The 17,066-nt window shown below is 35.8% G+C and overlaps 1 protein-coding gene across 1 annotated transcript; it reads right to left on the reverse strand.

The window, feature by feature from the left end:
• Positions 1–3,174: 3,174 nt before the first annotated feature.
• Positions 3,175–10,154, reverse strand: LOC136818858 (uncharacterized). Its single transcript, XM_067075087.1, has 7 exons — positions 9,510–10,154; positions 8,523–8,623; positions 7,766–7,925; positions 7,476–7,542; positions 7,177–7,230; positions 5,583–5,800; positions 3,175–3,899 (listed from the first exon to the last, which is right to left on the reverse strand). The coding sequence occupies exons 1-7, from the start codon at positions 10,122–10,124 to the stop codon at positions 3,576–3,578; spliced, it is 1,539 nt and encodes a 512-aa protein (XP_066931188.1). The 5' UTR covers positions 10,125–10,154; the 3' UTR covers positions 3,175–3,575.
• Between the last annotated feature and the right edge of the window lie 6,912 nt (positions 10,155–17,066).

Genomic DNA, 17,066 nt, shown 5'->3' on the forward strand with positions numbered 1-17,066 from the left:
TTCAATCAAAGCAAATGCCTCCATCTGCAAAAGAAAATATGGCTGAAATCGTAATTGTAAATATTTTAACGTCAGGTTAGCACTGTGTTATCTTCTTTCTAGTTTTCAAAAAGTGACGTCAGAAATGTCCAGATTTTTCGCTGATCCCACTGACCTTTATATACCCTGGACCAAGCTTCTCAATCCCAGCCAAGCAAAATCTTTGATCGGAGTTTTTTGAAAAGTGTAACCCTAAAGGCGGCACTACTCGATAGCGGTGTTAATGCATCGAGAGCGCTAGGTCTACTTTTTCTCAAATTCTTTTGGTGATGTAGCGGCGTTAGACGTTAATTTTTAACATTGCAATGGCTTCTTCTCGGGTACCAATTCTAAAAAACTCCAATCAAAGATGGCGGATATTGCTTGGTCCAGGGATATATAAAGGTCAGTGGCTGATCCCCCTTAATATACAAAGAAAAATACGCTGTGTCCATGGCGTTCTAAATCTATTACAAAAGATTTTGAACCATTTTGTCTACATTTTACCATTAAAAATTGATGGTTTATTTTTTATCGAGTTTTAGGGCTAGAAAAAACCTTTTAATACCAACCTAAAATAATCGTCTTACAAGCTTTGAAAAATTATGGAAAAAGTTAAGAGCTCGTATATTTATCGTATTTGACTAGAAGTTATGCTGTAACAATTGCTTTTTTTGATAAAGTCCCCAATCACTAGCTTTGCTCCTTATCGAAATCCGGGGGGGGTACTAGGGTTGCAAGCTGACGGGGGGGGGGGGGTTCCGCCCGACTTTCGAACTTTGGACCCTTACCAGGACTAAAAAGGAGAAAACAAAGGAAAATTTTGGGAATTTTACTACCCTTAGCGGGACAAATTTGACTAATTTTGACCAAATTTCGATCTTTCAGGGGGTAAAAAGTTGAAATTTCCCTATTTTTCCGACCCTTAGTGGGACTGAAATTTGACTTTCTGATTTTTCCGACCCTAAGCGGGACTTTGGAAGTCCAAAAAAGGTACCCTTAAGGGCGGCACTTACCGTACCTCCATTTGCCTAAGTACCCCCCCCCCTCCCCCCGGATCGAAATACTAATGCTTTTAGGCTGAATAATTGTTTGTGTATTCAAATTTAAGCTTCTCCCCTGTAGTCTTCTACTCATCATCAAAACGAAAAAGTTTCTTATATAATATATCTAGGATCTACAACTAAGACTACGTGCTCTGTGTATTATCGGCTTTTTGATTATAAAAGATTGCGTAATCAAAAAATCCTCAAAAACAGCAAAAAATGCCATATTCATAGCGTTTTAAATCTTTTAGAACGCCATTGTCAGATTCTGATATTGCTTCTGGCAATTTTAGAATATTTTGATTCGGCGCCCCTTATTAAAGGTAAATCTGTTTGTGAAAACTCCCAGGGGGGGGGGGCAGTCAGGCAAATTGACCGACGGGTATGTGCGGCGGTTAAGGGTATGTTTTTCAAAATATCAGAAATGCACTGTAAGGGTGGAAATTTCAGCAAATCTGGGAAAAATTTGCTCTAAAAGAGTTTAAAATTTGAAAAAATGCACTGTAAGGGTGCGATTCTAAAAGCCAATTTTTTCGCCGCACATACCGTCAGTTGGTAAACCCACTGCCCCCCCCCCCGGGTGAAAACTACCCGAGCAAATAGATAGCAATTACGAAAATGCCAATTCCAAAGTGTAACAAGCAAAAGGGCGCCAAAATTAGTAATCAGAGGCGTTTTGCCCCTTTGTATTTTGGCGCTCCTCCTAAAAAATAATCGGCCGCTGCGTAGTAGAAAAGAATTTTGAAATATCGGGTCTGTTCACAGACAGATGTTTTGGCGTTCATCCCTTTTTGCTAAACTAGTTCAATAAAAGAGACTTAACTTTTATTAAAACCTCTACTATGTAGGACCAGTGTTTATTATTTGTTTATCATGTAATTCTTGTTTATGCTAAACTGGATTCACGCATTCACGCAATCAAAAAGTGGATTTTCACGTTCACGCAAGTTTTTCAAATTTTACGCATTCACGCATTTTTTTTTTCAATTTTCACGCATTCACGCAACCGAAAATGCCCATTCACGCATTTATTCAAACCGCTGGGGGCCATAAAGCTATTAACAAAATAGTACTTTTCATTTTTGTTTTTATTAAAAATAAATATTAATCATACAACCTCTTCCACAAAACAAGGAGCAAAAATTCTCGGAGCAGAACCTCGCATCAATCGGTGACTGAAAATGTACATCATTGACATGAAAATAGTCCAGAAAAGAATTCAATTCATGAGTTAGATTCTCAAAATTACATTCGAGGGTGCATGGTTCCTCACTTTTGTGCAAGAAAATTGAATGAAATCACTGATAAGATCATAGCGAACGGACGGGCGGGTGGGCGGACGCACAACGGTTAATTTATAGGACCTACTGGTAGATCTAACAGGAGCATTGCAGGTGAGGTCTTTTTGGAAAAGTAAACTACAAGAGCTTGTTTTGATTGAACAGGATTAAATTTATTTCAATCGAATTTTAAAGGCCGGTCTTCACTTTCGAGCGACATGAGTGAAAACTTTTTGACGTTTTTGAAAGGTCATCGGTCGGTTGAGAAAAGAAGCAATTCCTTGGTCGAAATTGTCGTAACGGATGAAAAATGTAGAACTTCATTCAACTTTTTTTTTGTTCGCGTAAAACTTTTTTATGACGTAATCTTTTCTTCAGGCAAAAAAGGTTAAGAAAAAAACTGTCACCCATTTTGCACGAAAGTGGAGACCGGCTTTAAGTTTTAAGAAATTGCTTAGGTGGCAGAATGCTGCCAGTTTCGATAAAAGAGCATTGCTTTGCGAAAAATGAAAATAAAAAAATGCTGGCTTTCTTAAAAACATCACATACGAGGATATCTCTGTTATCACGTATGGTTGGGATGTCCAAGAGTTGTTTAAGGATAGACTAGTATTTCTTACCTTCAATGTTTGGATCGTCAAGTGAATTCCCAAGAGGAGTAAAATATTTCTCGAAATGTAATCAAGGTTAACCTTTAGACTTTTGATTCAAACCTTTTTCCGTCTCCACAAGGGTTTTCAAGAAAATTCGGATCTGATATAAATAACAAACCCACCATCATTCCCACCCATTCCCATGGGAATATAAAATCTACTTCTAGCTGAAAAACGTCAGTGGGGCTTCGGAGTGCAATATAATATTTTCCATTCAATTTATATTAGGAATAAAAATCACAGTCTCCTTGACACAGGGTTAGCAAGAATAAAATCTAGAATGATTTCTCAAAATAGTAAATATATAATCAGCAAAGAAAACAAAAGATTTTAACATTAGAACATTACTGTAAATAAAATCAGAAGAGATTGGTCCATGGGGTCCATGTCGTTTAAAGTTTGATTTGAAGCCATCGATCAAGTCATGCGCGCAGCCGAGAATGACTGTCATTTTAAATATAGATTAGCAAGGTATAACTTTGTCATGCCAACTACTATCACATAGTACATTAAACATTTGTAAATTTTTCCGAAAAATTGTAGGTTTTCTATTTAACAAGAATTTATGTTTCCATTTATCATTCGTTTTTGCATTTTATTACTTTCATTACATCACTGATTTGTCCTCGACATATACTTTGCCAATTTGAATTTGATGTTTCGTTCTGTGCTGGTTCTCCTTCTCCAAATGAGTTCTGCGCTCTGTTTCGAGTTTTGTCTTGTCTTTTGATAAGATAAAGGTTGGTAGCAATACATCCAAAGGTTAGAATTGTCATCGAAATTAGACATGCTGGGAACGATATATGTTCTGTTGTGAATAAGACGTCAATTTCCTCATCTTTAACTGCTGCATTGAGTTGTTCTGCTTCCCAGCTCGTCATAGTCGTCGTGTTCGATTTACCCTGGTCAAAACAAGGAAAAGATTGAGTCAGAGAGTCAGTAAGCGAGAACACCTGTCATTGCTAACAACTGAGTGATGAATTCAATGATGGTTTAACCCTTCGAGCATCTTCCTATTTTTTACTATGGGAAGCATCTTGGAAGCATCTCAAGATTGACAAATATAATTGAAGATGATTTACAAAATTTTAGTTGGGCCACCTGTTTGGTTGGAATTTTACAGACAAGAATGTAAACTTGACCAAAATCATGTCGCTGCCATCGAAGCAAAAATTCCAATCTCAAAATTTGTGTCTTAAAATACTTTGCTAACTTTAAAGTTTAAAAATTTAAGATTGCTCCTTTTCTTGTAGTGGACAAGGATTCTATCTACAAGTGAAAAGGGCAAATCTCAAAAACTTTCTCGCGCACACTTTTGAGATTGGCTCTTTGCCCCCCTCCCCCCTAAGATGCTCGAAGAACTAAGAATGGATTCTGATACACCCCTGTCTCTGTGCCCCAGTGGGTGTTGATTACCCAGTGGGGTGAGAATCAAAAAACCTGAAATTCACTGGGGTGAAAAATATTCTTTCAAATATTGAGTGGGTTGGCGAAAATTTCCTTGACATTCACTGGGGTGAGAAACAACTTTTTGCATGAGCTAAATTTTGGTTAGCCTGTGTGTTAGACTGTAGACCGCTTAATTTTATCGTGTTTTAACGATAGAAGGTGTTGGCTAACTTTTGGTTTAGTGCTAGTAAAAATCTGCTTCTTACATGCTACTAAATATCACTAGAAATATCATCTTGATCAGGTGGATCTACTCTTACACTGTAACAGGAAATGTAATGAGGTCTGGGGGAAGGGGGCTATAGAGGAGCAGTACGTTATATCAAATTTTAAGAACGCTAGAACCTAGTAATGTTTAGTCAACAGGTCTTTCTTTCAGTATCTACGCAAGTGAGAAAGCCTCTCGAAAATCTTTCAGGCTATAACCTAGCTTTAAAGAAAGAAAGTTACAAGTACAACTGTGGTTTGCGCTGACAGAAACTTTTGATTTTCAACACCTCTCGTTTGGCATTTATGACGTTCTACGTTTTAAAATGACCGTGACAATGACCATAGAATTCGGGTTAAATACAGTTAATATATTGATGTGGAACATTTGATGGCGAGCGAGCGAAGCGAGCAGATTTTTCTGGCTTTTTTGGATATTTCACCTTTAAAGAAGGGAAAGGAGAAAATTCTAGTGGGGTGATTTTTTGAAAGAAAAGTTCTACTGGGGTACGTTAAAATAAGGGCATTTCGAGTGGGGTATGTGTAAACTTTTTATCATTTTCAATGGGGTGTTTTTTTACTACAACATTCAAGTGGGGTGAGTGATTTGTCCAGTGGGGCTGAAAAATGAGCCATTTTTGGTAAAAAATTTCACTGGGGTGGCCAGTGGGGTGGATCCCACTGGGTCACAGAGGCAAGGGTGTTCTGATTTTGTTTGATCAATTTATGATCTAATATATTCCCTTTGTTGGTGAAATTTTAGTCTATTGGATCGTGACTTTATCGTGTACTCTATCATGTGAGGGAATGTCAGAACAAACCCCCATCCCAAACATTTTTGCTCGTAGAAGTGAGACTGGAGTACAGAGACACTGAGTGAATGATTATATACTGTCTCCTATAAACGTTAGGGCTCATTGGTTCCTTACTATATTGAATTGCAATGCGATATCATACCACAACTTGATCATATTATCCACATTTTGCTGATGAAAAAACTTCTTCATTTTGAATATATTTTCATCGTGAGTAATGAAACCTATCCCAGAATCCAACGGTGCTGAGTGCTTGTGGATTTTAGCTTTTGGGTTTGCTTTCTTGATTTCTGGTAAGAAATATTCGGACATCCATTTATCAAGAGCGATTCCTAAAATGCAAAAATTGATCTTAGAACCCACTGGCAGCAATACCACAAATTTCCATCTAGATCATATCATTCTAGAATCAATTCTTGTATGTTATGTAGATACACCTTTCAACCTAGAAATTTCATTTTAACCTGATATGAGTTAGTAAAGACTCGAAAAGCTTTGTTTAATAAAATCAAAATTTTGGTGTTGTTTATTTGTTTGAATCATGATTCGGTGGCTTGGAGAGAAAATTTATGTTTTCCCCAAAAAATATTTTTGCTTGTTATCATGTGCATAGATTTTTTAGCGGTTAGTGTAAAACACAGGTCACGGGTCACAGGTCACGGGTCACAGGTCACAGGTCATACAAATTACAGACCGGAAAACTGTAACGCACTCGTAACATAAAACTCATAGCATAAGCTCCTGAAAATATTATATGTAATGTAAATGTAATATCAAAATATGTTATTTAGGAGACTTAAAAATGACAAATCATCAACCCTAAATATTGACAACAAATGACACTTAAATTATGTAAATAATGATGTTATCTCAAAGTATGAGGTTTTGTACACCAATTAACATCAAAATATTTTTCATGCATAATAGGATGCTGACGCTGCAAATGGATATAGATTGACAGGTTTTGAAAACAATAAATACTCCGAGAGAGCTGTTTTAGAGAGATGAAAATTGTGACGTCATTTTATCAAAAATACAAAGGGATAAAAATATTGAAACATTTATAAAATAAAATCTCATTAACGCTATTTTCATCAATTCTTGTTATCATACCCAAGGTGATGCAGGAGATAAAATGAGATATGACATAGTGATTGTGAAATAGCTATTTTTCTGTTAGGGGGCTGTTTAAAGCAAAGGTGAGATCGATATTCGAATATTTCTTTATTCTTTGTATATAACATACGTAACATGCGTATAACATTGAAAAGATAATTTTTTTACATGTGTGATATAGATGTAATATATAATACAAGTATTACAGGTCTGTGTTATACACGGCATAAAACGCGAAATCACGTGGTTAGCACTTGGGTAGATTTTTAGCTTTAAAATAGTTCTAGATCAATAGAATACCTTTGGAATTCTATTTTTGACATTAACAACTGTTTTTCAAACATTTTCTTTGGGTTTTACAGTAATTGAAGCTGACCTGTCGACACTGACCTGTGACCTGTGACCCGTGACCTGTGACCTGTGACCTGTGTTTTACACTAACCGATTTTTTAGCGTTTAAGAAATAAAACTGAAAATTGTTTAATGTTTTTGGGACGCCTATAGAGATTTTTCTAAAACTTTGAACGATTACCACTATTCTTTCGCTACCCGGTACCCAAGCGCAAAAATCAAGTTAAAAAAAATCGCTTACCGTGTATTTTTCCTTCTTTAAAAGCTTGTATCAACTCTTCAATCGTATCATAATCTAAGTATTAAAAAGTCAGAAAATGATTGCTTTGAAATTGTTAAATTTCTTTGGGTTGGGTTTGAATTTACCCTGCTCCAAATTGAGCCAACGCTTTGAATACGAGATTTTAATTTTAAAGCATACTATTTGGGAATGTTTGGAAATTTTTGCATTTTAGACTATTGTAGATGTTGAATATGTTTCTGTACAACAGTCTGTTAAGCGAACATCTATAATACTTATAGAGTTCTTAAAAAACGTACGTTTAGGGATTCCATGTTCTTGAATGACATTTTGATCAGGTGCAATCGTCCACGACAAAACACCAATCTATTATAACACAAGTACATGTTTCTAATAAGCAGATATTCATATAGACCACACTTGTTCTTTATATAGAAAACATATCCTTATAATTAATTGTTCAGATTGTTCTCTCAAGCGTATTTGCTTTTAATTTGTATTTGGTTATATTCACATTTGCTATTGGACTTGGATTTTGAGCACTATTAAAGTGCTATGAACTTTTCTTAGGATTTAGGAGAATACTTACTGGTTGACCAACTATATCAAACTTGCTTTCGATTTTTAGGTTTGTGGTCATGACAGATGTGATTGTGCCCAAATACATCCCAAAGAATGTGACGCCAAAGAAGATCCAAATAGCTGAAAATATTTTTGCCGTCCAATGGGATGGTATGGTGTCGCCATATCTATAAAAGGTATTTTTATTGTGAGTATGAGTCATAAGAGAAGCCCAACATTCGTAACTCTAGTATAGCTTTGAACTTAAAAAACTAATTAAAATACAATTATGTTGAGGTATAGTCGTGTTGATACAGTTTGTAAGTTTGAAAGATTTTCAACCCTTTGCCAAAGCAGTGCCGTAGCAACTGGGGGGGGGGGGCAAGGGGGCTATGCCCCCCAATAATTTTTTCAAAAATGGCTATTTTCCAAAATGCAAAGTTTTTTTTTAATTTGTCATAATTGTCACAATTGAGTGCATTTTCAAGCAATCTAGAGCTCAAATTTTCAAAATTTCCCCCTCGGGCCAAACCATGGTTGGCCCTCGCGGTGTCAGTAAACTTCAGCCCCCCCCCCCCCATTATGAAAATGCTTCCTACGGCACTGCAAAGGGAGCGGAAATTCTTTTTTGGTTGCTTGTATGGATAATCAGCCACTTAACCCTTTTTCTGTCGACATTATGGGGTATGGGAGAAGAAGGGCTTAATCTTGAGTTCGTTTCTTCGAGGTCGGCAGATTTCAAGGTCTGTAAGATTTGTTTGTTAATAAAATGAATGTTTTCTTACCCTACAACGGTCATAGAAACATAGCAATACCAGATGCCTTCCAATAAACCTACCCACGTGTTTGGGAAATTTTTGCTCTCGTTTGAGTCTCGGACGTTGTCCTGAGGATAAAATATTAAATGTTTTGTAAAAATACACTTTGTGAAACTTATTACTCTCGGGTACCTAATAGCCGGGGGTTTGGAATAAGCAGGGGGGTTGGAAAAAATCTCGAAAATTAATAAGCGGGGGGGGTTGGAATAAGAATGTCCTGGGTGGAAAATGTTCGAAAAATTAATTAGCGCCCCCCCCCCCGGCTATTAGGTACCCGAGAGTAAATGGCTATAACACCCCCTTCTCACAGACCTGGTGGGCCCGGAAGAATTAGCCAAAATATTGACCCACAGAAAGATTCTTGTCCCCAAAGGAAAATAATCAAGCAAAACAAGTCCTCAATAATCCTTCAATATCTCATATTGGACCACGAAATTATCCCGGAGGCTATGGTCGAAAATGGTAGCTGTAAGAGATATTAAGGAGATAATAAGATAAATCTTATGCGAGATTCATTCGCCAGGGAAAAAAGTGCAAATTTACCTCAGTACTAATAAGGGTCAATCCTTATGATCCGTAACATCTTTCGCGGGTACAAAAAGATTTTGAAACTTTTGTGAGCAAAATCCTTTCTACTTTCGAACCAATCACATGCGGTTGAGTCCCATGAAAGATGCTACGGATCAAGAGGATTGCCCGCCTACTATACTGAACATGAGTAGGTCACGGAAACTAGGAGTAGGGTTTGCAACTACCAACACCCTGGTCTAGAATAAAAAGGATACGCGCCCATCTCTCACACCGAATTTCCTTGCTTACAGTATGTCGTTATTTGAAAAAAAAAAACAATTTTGTGTAATTTCCCATCCGCTGTAAAGTCACATATGGGGTAACAAAATTTTCTTTTTTGATATTCTGGATATTGTTTGAAAAACAAAAATAGATTGAACTTACCAGAACCCAGACTAACGATCCAGCACCTATACACAATGAAAAAAGCATAATAACTAGTGGCCAAGTCTCTAAAAGACTTTTGAACAACAAAGTTTTCTTGCGCCCTGGATCTGGAGGCTCCAACACACCAATATATTCAATCTCATCAAGGTCAAGTATGTTAGCGTATTTCATGCCCAGAAAATATTCGCCATTTATGTAATTTTGAACAGGAACCACGATATCTGCCTCTTTTCCAATAAATTGATCGTCGATCTTCGCTTTGTGATCTTTCTGCGGAAGGTATTCGATTTTCCCGCATCCAAGACAGCAAGTGTCAATGAAGACTTTCTTGAAATAACCTGGTATAAATCCTTGTATAGTTCCATCTTTGTCTTTGAAAGCATATGGTGGGAAATTCGAGTAAGCTACTTGCAAAGTTCGATTGCACACGGGCTGTAATTGGTAAACTTCTTCACATGTATGGTTGAAATAGTGACGGATATCATAACGTATTTCACATGACGGAAGATAGGTTTCTTGGTACGAGAAATTCAAAGAACTACAAAATATTGAAAGCCAGAAAAACTTCATAGCACAGTTACTAAAACATCTATTCTCTACACTTGCTACCATCAAACATCAAAAGAACAAAACGTTGTTGAACAAGAGTGCTTTTTTAACGTCAGATCGGCAATGTACAGTCTTCTCATCAAAATAGTGACGTCAAAACCTTGCCTTTGGCCTGAAAAATTCTTTTTTTAAGTTTGGAAGAGGATTCAGAAGTGAGAATAACTTTTGATAGTTTTTTTACACTTTTTATTTTGACCGATAGTTCACTCTTTTAGCTCTGGTTCAGACGGTCCACTTTTCGCCCTGTCTATTCTAATTGTGAATCAAGGTGGTGGTCTAAAGTCAATGCATTGCCGTCAAAAGACTTCTTTCAATCTTTTCCAAGCAAAGATTTTAACTACAAACTTTGCGCCCACTTTTTATTTTATGCACGCACGTTAATGTATGGGAGTGAGTAGAGTGATTCCACTTTTCGCCTACTCAAACAATTAGAATAGAAAGTCGACCGTCTCTTTATTAGTTCTACTTCTTACTTATAAGTTGAAGAAAAAGATATGGAGTAAGGTTAATCAATTAATGGTGCATTGTCAACTGAAGGAACAAGAAAGTTAGCCTAGTTAACTAAGCCCGTATTCACAAGGCTAGGACACACGGCTTATGCAATATAGCGTTTTCGGCGCTTTAAGATTTTTTATATTTACGGATTTTAAGTTTGCCTTGGAATACTGGCTTAGGGAAAGGGCGCGTTCATAATATGAACGCAGGATTCGGTGAGCTTCTGATTGGTCAGAGTGGGTCACGTGGTAAAAAATCGGGAGTTTTCGTGAGCGATAGAAGTTTATAATTATTTTATCAGAAAACGAGTAGAAGAGGATGGGGACTCATTGAATGCAAGATCTTTCTTCGATTATATTATGATGTGATATTTGGAATACTGTATCAGAAAAAGTTTTCAAGACCTGATCCCGACCTAATCGTGCTTCTCTTGTTTTTGGGAAGAATTGAACTGATGAAGAAAAAAGAATGCTATTCGTCGTAAAGACAGCAAAAGTTGCTTGTTTCCAGAAAGGCAAATAATAAAGTAAAGATTTGTGATTGAACATTGACTATCGTATGTGGCAATATACAAGAGAGAGTACTTGTACAAATCCTATGCTGTAGTTCTGTATTCTGATTGGATTGCATGACATGATATTGTATTATACTGTAATGGATAGATGATAGACAGTTCTTGGTTTTTGACTGGTTGTGGTTTTTTGTTGTTTTATGAATTTGAGGCTTTATGCTCGATTTTACAGACAATGACATTTTTCGTTTTCGAAGAACATATAAAACTGTCCGTGCTTATTTTCAGTGACAGCTATACGGATTCAAGACTCAAGAAAATGTTTTTTTGGGGGGGATTGATTACATACCTTGTTTTGTATACGGTATTTTAGCCTGCTAGTCTAAAGTAATTTTTATTTATTTTTTTGAAGGTTATTTTAAAGATGAGCTTTGTAAAAATCACACAAAATACTTTTATGTCAAATCACAAAATTATCACTCAAGAAACGAATTTGTCTCTTGTTGACTTTTCCATAAAACACAAATATAACTTTTTGAAAAAAAATGAACAAATTTTTCCTTCACTCTCCTTCACTCACTTTACAATAGAATTTCATTTTATATTTTACAAAAGGAGCGCATAAACTGTAAGACGGAGAGTTTGTTTATCTAATCTTACAATAAGAGCCAATCAGAAGATAGAAAAAAAGACAAAATAAAAAAATTCGAAATAATGTTTTGATATTATGTTCTGTGTGTGGTGTGATTTCATATTTTTGATATGAAACGAATTAAGTCAACGACGATTAATTATGCAAATTATGTGAGTTTACGTTATCACTCGCCGCGAAATTTGAATTGTCGTTGTTGTCAGTTGATAAGCTACCGAGTTTACTGTCCCTAAGCTAGTTATTCAGTCACAACTTAACCATCAAATTCATCCAAGTGACTGAATCAAACTAGCTTAGATTTCTAGGCTACAAGAAAGTGTTTTAGTGGGGTTTAAGTTAGGGAGAAATTCGAGTTATAAGGTTCGAGTTAACAAGACTAAAAAAACAGTCACGTGACCTACCAAGAATCAAATTTTGAGGGGGTAACGAAGTGAAGGAAACCATTTCATTTGGACTATTTAGTTGGGTAAAAGTGACTAAATTGTAAATTTTGTCGGGGAAAAGTGACGAATTTGAAATTTTGGTCGGGGGAAAGTGACGAGAATGCCTCTAGGTTACGAAATTTTTCCCCGACGAAAAAAAACTAAATAAAACTCATTTTTTCCCCCGATAAGGTATATACGTATATAACATATTTTGTCAATGAGTGCACCAAAAGAAAGCGGGTGTTAATGCGCGTACATAGCTGGCCTGAATGCGATGATTTTTTTTCTTTCATAACAAAGATGAAATCAAGTAATTATCTATATGTATAAACGGAAATCATAACATTCAGTCAAATCGATTTCAACAAAATGAAAATGGAAATATTTTGTTGATTTTTACAAATTACATTGTTTTGATTATTTTCGAATCAATTAGATTTTCCCATTTGCTCAGCCAATCAAATTTCGTTTTATAGAAGCATTCTGCTTTCTGATTGGTCGAAAAATTCTAAGCGTTCGAAAGATTGTAGAGACACGTGAAATGTTCCTTTTAGCTGTGTCTGGCGTTTGAAAGCAGTCGGATATATACAAGAAAGTAAAACAACTTATGTTGGAAATTTTTTGTGTTGTTTTTCATGAGAGAATTTCAGAATAAAGCATTACTTTGTTTGTTTGTTTCATTTGTTTATATATTCATGGGTTGGATTGGATCCTAATTGTTGAAAGTCAAAGAAAAATATTTCTTCAAAGATGCAACAAAATAATGTGATGTAAACACCTGTAAGTTTTTTCATCGTGTGCTTTTATTTCAACGATATTTTTTGGACCTCTGGAGGTCCTATAAATTAACCTGTATTCGCCGCCGTTCGTTCACTCGTAACTAACTTCTTTTCTTTTCTCTTTGCACTAAAATACAAAATGGTAATACCTAAAATGTCTTGCAAAATGTGACGGAGCCCGATTTTTGATATAATTTTTTTGGGCCGAAATTAATTGGGCAAAAAAGGACCAAAAATGAGATTTCTTTTCAATTTCATTGGAATTAGTTTATAAATTTTTTCTGACTATTTACATGAATGTAAAGCTTGATCGCTCTTTCATATGTATGAAAAACGAAGTTGTATTTCTTCCAAGGATTTGTGGGGTTTTACTTGAAATCTGGAGTATCTATAAAGTTTTTTATAAGAAATCGTTCATTTTAGTGTAAGAACAAGCTGGAAAACAGTTTTTACGGCCTTGTAGGCTGAAAAAATTTGAATTCAGATAAAATTGTGTACGCTTGTTTCTTGGGTAAACTATCTTCGTGCATTATTTTTGCAAAGTTCTCATTTTTTCACTCTTTTGATGGAGCACGTGTCAGCTAAATAGCTGTGTTTGGACCTGAGGGGACGATTTCAAATTTGATTTTAAATGAAATTTTGTATAATTGTTTCTTGTTGGATAAACATCTTCAACATTACTCATGAAATTCTTGTTTCTTGGCTTTTTTATAACATTTGTCAGTTAAGAAGCTGTTTGGGGAAGAATTTTTTTAACAAGGAGATAGTAGACTAGAGTCAACTTCTGGCTGAAATTTGCTTTCTGATAATTCTTTATGACGCTGAGTCGAGCGTTTGGCGAGGTCGCCGTTTTGAGAAAAAATGTTAAAAATCCATATAACAACATAACTACTGGGAGTTGAAAGATATAATCAAAAATGGGAAATAAACATCAATAACAGATCTCTTATTCTCACATATAAACATATAAACATTGCTTCATACTGTTTTTACCTTCCAACAACTAAAATCTGGCACAGTCCGCCTTAGCAAAATCCATATTATATTACCATATGCATATACTAGGAATTAGCTATGTCTAACAATGCCCCGCAGAGGCGCAGAGCATAACCAGCCTGGAAGAACCAGGACTAAAAAAAACTCAAAAGTTAGCAGATATTAGACCAGGGGAACTTAGCCATGAAGAGAGCAATTTATAGTCATAATCAGACTATAAATTGGTGAAATGAGTCTTCATAAAAAGTGCTCAATGTTACTAGAGCTGTTTAAAGTTAAGAAACACGAGCCGATGCGGTTAAAATTTCCTCAATAAGATTCATCCATAACGAAAGTGTCAATCCAAAAAAAAACATGTTAAATCTACACTTTCTGATGCAAAGTGACCCGAAGTGACCTATAAAACCATTACAGGTTTCGCAACATGTTAAGAACTAGAATGATATCAAAGTTGATTTTCTTCAATCACCAGATAAAAATCACTTTTGAAAACCAAACATAAGAATGTGTACTGTGAAACTGAAAGTGCTTCCCTCCCATAAAGAATACATAATGCAGATTAAAGGTGAATTCCAAAATGAAATTGAATACAATTTCAGTCATTTGATTTGAAATTTAAAAAGTAAGTAACTTTGGACTGGTGGCATACTGTAGATATAATTTATTTGTATCAAAGGTTACTGAAAATTATCTGAAAAACAATGTTTATACGTGTTTCTGCAAAAAGTTTTCAGTTAGCTTGAATAAAATTTCTTCATGGTTACCAAAGATATAAATTTATTAGTTGCTCTCAAAATTGGCAGTTGAATCAGATACTTTTAATAAAGATATTAATTTTCAGGGATAAAATTTCCAGGATTTCACAGCCATTGTTCTTATTTACTAAAGACCATAAAATAAAATCCTAAGAAAATCTGAAAAGGGGCCTTCAGTAAAAATTAGTCACCATGAAAATATCAAAACATCATCTAATCCGCCACTGTACACAATTTTGTTCTATTGCTGTAATCCATTTCCACTTCCCCGGCAAGCAAGAAAGCGGAGATTCTTCAACGAAATGACTGTTAATACATAAAAATACAAATCACTTTTTGAAAATAACTTTACGTGGGAAAACACGAAAATAAGTCCTTGCGAAAAGCTTAAATTTTGTGGATAGTGGATGCCCAACCGTGAGTATAAATTAATGGTAGAATAAATTAATATGCGGAATTAATCAATGTGAATGGCTGAAGAATTGCCAAATTTAAATAATGCGAATTAGGGCCTAATTAATTAATCCTGCATCAATTAATCCTGCATTAATTTATCCTATATTAATTTATCCTCGCATAAATTCATACTCTTAAGGTAATTCCTGCTAAAATTGATCCAATTAAAGTAGTGTCAGACTTTGTATTTCGACAAGTGTGTTTGTTTCGCTCCCATAAAAACAGATTCATGTTGCAGTTAGTCACACTAGCGTCCCGCAGAAATGCGTATCAAAGATTAATGCTGCGAAAGCGCTATATTGTTTACCTGACTCTCAAGCAAAAAAATGCACCGCAAAACTTCTAAAGGGATTCATGAAAAAATAACCCGGCGCTTTTTAATGAAATTAACATTCTCAAAAACTATGAGAATTTGCCTAAAATTTGAGCCATAGATGAAAAAATTTGAGCCAAGCCAACCTTGAGAAGAACCACGGAACCCACCTAGATCGGCGCACTACCGGATAGGCTATTTCCCAGAAATTTTGCCGGACCTCAAACACTGACCCATTTACATGTGTGGAATTGTTTCTACATTGGCATATAAACAAAGCCTTAAAAATCGAAGCGCTGTCTCGGGAATTGAATTACAAATTATGGTTGGTTGATTTTGGCTGCTGCACCTTTTATTTTGTTTCAAATTTTAATTAATTGTCTTGCGAACTTGATTCAGGTAACTCTCATCCTTGTTGTTGCAAATACATCCTGTAGATGACTGATGTTTTTTTTTTCTGAAAGCTTGATTTCCTAGTGTGACTAACTGTCTTGTCCATATGTTTTGAAAATAAAGGCCAAGAGAATTTCAGATACCGTGCCCGTTGTAACCACCGTCAACATGGTTAAAAACTTTTAACTTCACAGGTAGGTACAACATTGTGTTTGTATTCTATTGGGTGTCTGGTTCCAAAAAGTCAAAAAGTTTGTTCAGTTTTGATTTAAGCAAAGTACACTGCTGCGTTCAACATCAACACGGTACAGTGTGTAGTGATGGTGGTACTAGTAGAGAGAGTGTTTGAGTCTGTTCATAATATGTGACAAAACAATTCAAATTGAAATTACTCCAATAGCGTGTGTAATAATAGGCTTTTCTTAGAAGCTTAAAATGTTTTGTCCCAGTCTGAAATTCAGGTAACTAAGGCTGAAAATCTTCGGCGTACATGCACATCGAAGTACCGTTCTAGCACAGTGGCATTTTCAAAGTTTGCTAAAGCAAACATCAGTTCTCAACTTCAGTTGAGTTAGAATCTGAGAATGTGTGTCTGTGTGTGTGTGTGTCTGTGTGTATGTCCCAAAACTTTGGGGCAGCCTGGAGACTTCAAAAATTGTTTGATTTGGCTGAAATTTTGCACACTTGTTCCTTGGGTGATTATCTGGGGGTGTTTTTTTCATTTTTCAAAAATTTTGATTTTTGGGGCCTGGGGACGAGTTTTTCGCCAAAACGAGGCTAAAACTTCGCTCGGGGCAGCCTGGAGACTTCAAAAATTGTTCGATTTGGCTGAAATTTTGCACACTTGTTCCTTGGGTGAATATCTGGGGGTGTTTTTTACATTTTTTGAAAATTTTGATTTTTGGGGCCTAAGCACGAGTTTTTCGCCAAAACGAGGCTAAAACTTTGGGGCAGCCTGGAGACTTGAAAAATTGTTCGATTTGGCTGAAATTTTGCACACTTGTTCCTTGGGTGAATATCTGGGGGGTGCTTTTTGCATTTTTCAAAAATTTTGATTTTTGGGGCCTGGGAACGAGTTTTTTCCAAAACGAGGCTAAGCTTTGGAGCAGTCTACAGGCCTCCAAAATGATCGGATTTGGTTGGAATTTGGCACACTTGTTCATTGGGTGA

Source organism: Clytia hemisphaerica, unplaced genomic scaffold (assembly GCF_902728285.1).
Source record: "Clytia hemisphaerica strain Z4C2 unplaced genomic scaffold, Clytia hemisphaerica genome assembly, whole genome shotgun sequence".
NCBI classification, from domain to species: Eukaryota; Metazoa; Cnidaria; class Hydrozoa; order Leptothecata; family Clytiidae; genus Clytia; species Clytia hemisphaerica.

What these genes read in the sequence shown, in the direction of transcription:
- LOC136818858 (XM_067075087.1), bottom strand. Translation starts at nt 10,124, where the DNA reads ATGGTAGCAAGTGTAGAGAATAGATGTTTTAGTAACTGTGCTATGAAG. An exon ending in TAAAGAAGGAAAAATACACG is followed by an intron (nt 5,801 to 7,176) that starts GTAAGCGATTTT and finishes TTTGCATTTTAG; the next exon opens with GAATCGCTCTTGATAAATGG. An exon ending in TCGCATTGCAATTCAATATA is followed by an intron (nt 3,900 to 5,582) that starts GTAAGGAACCAA and finishes TGTTTTGACCAG; the next exon opens with GGTAAATCGAACACGACGAC.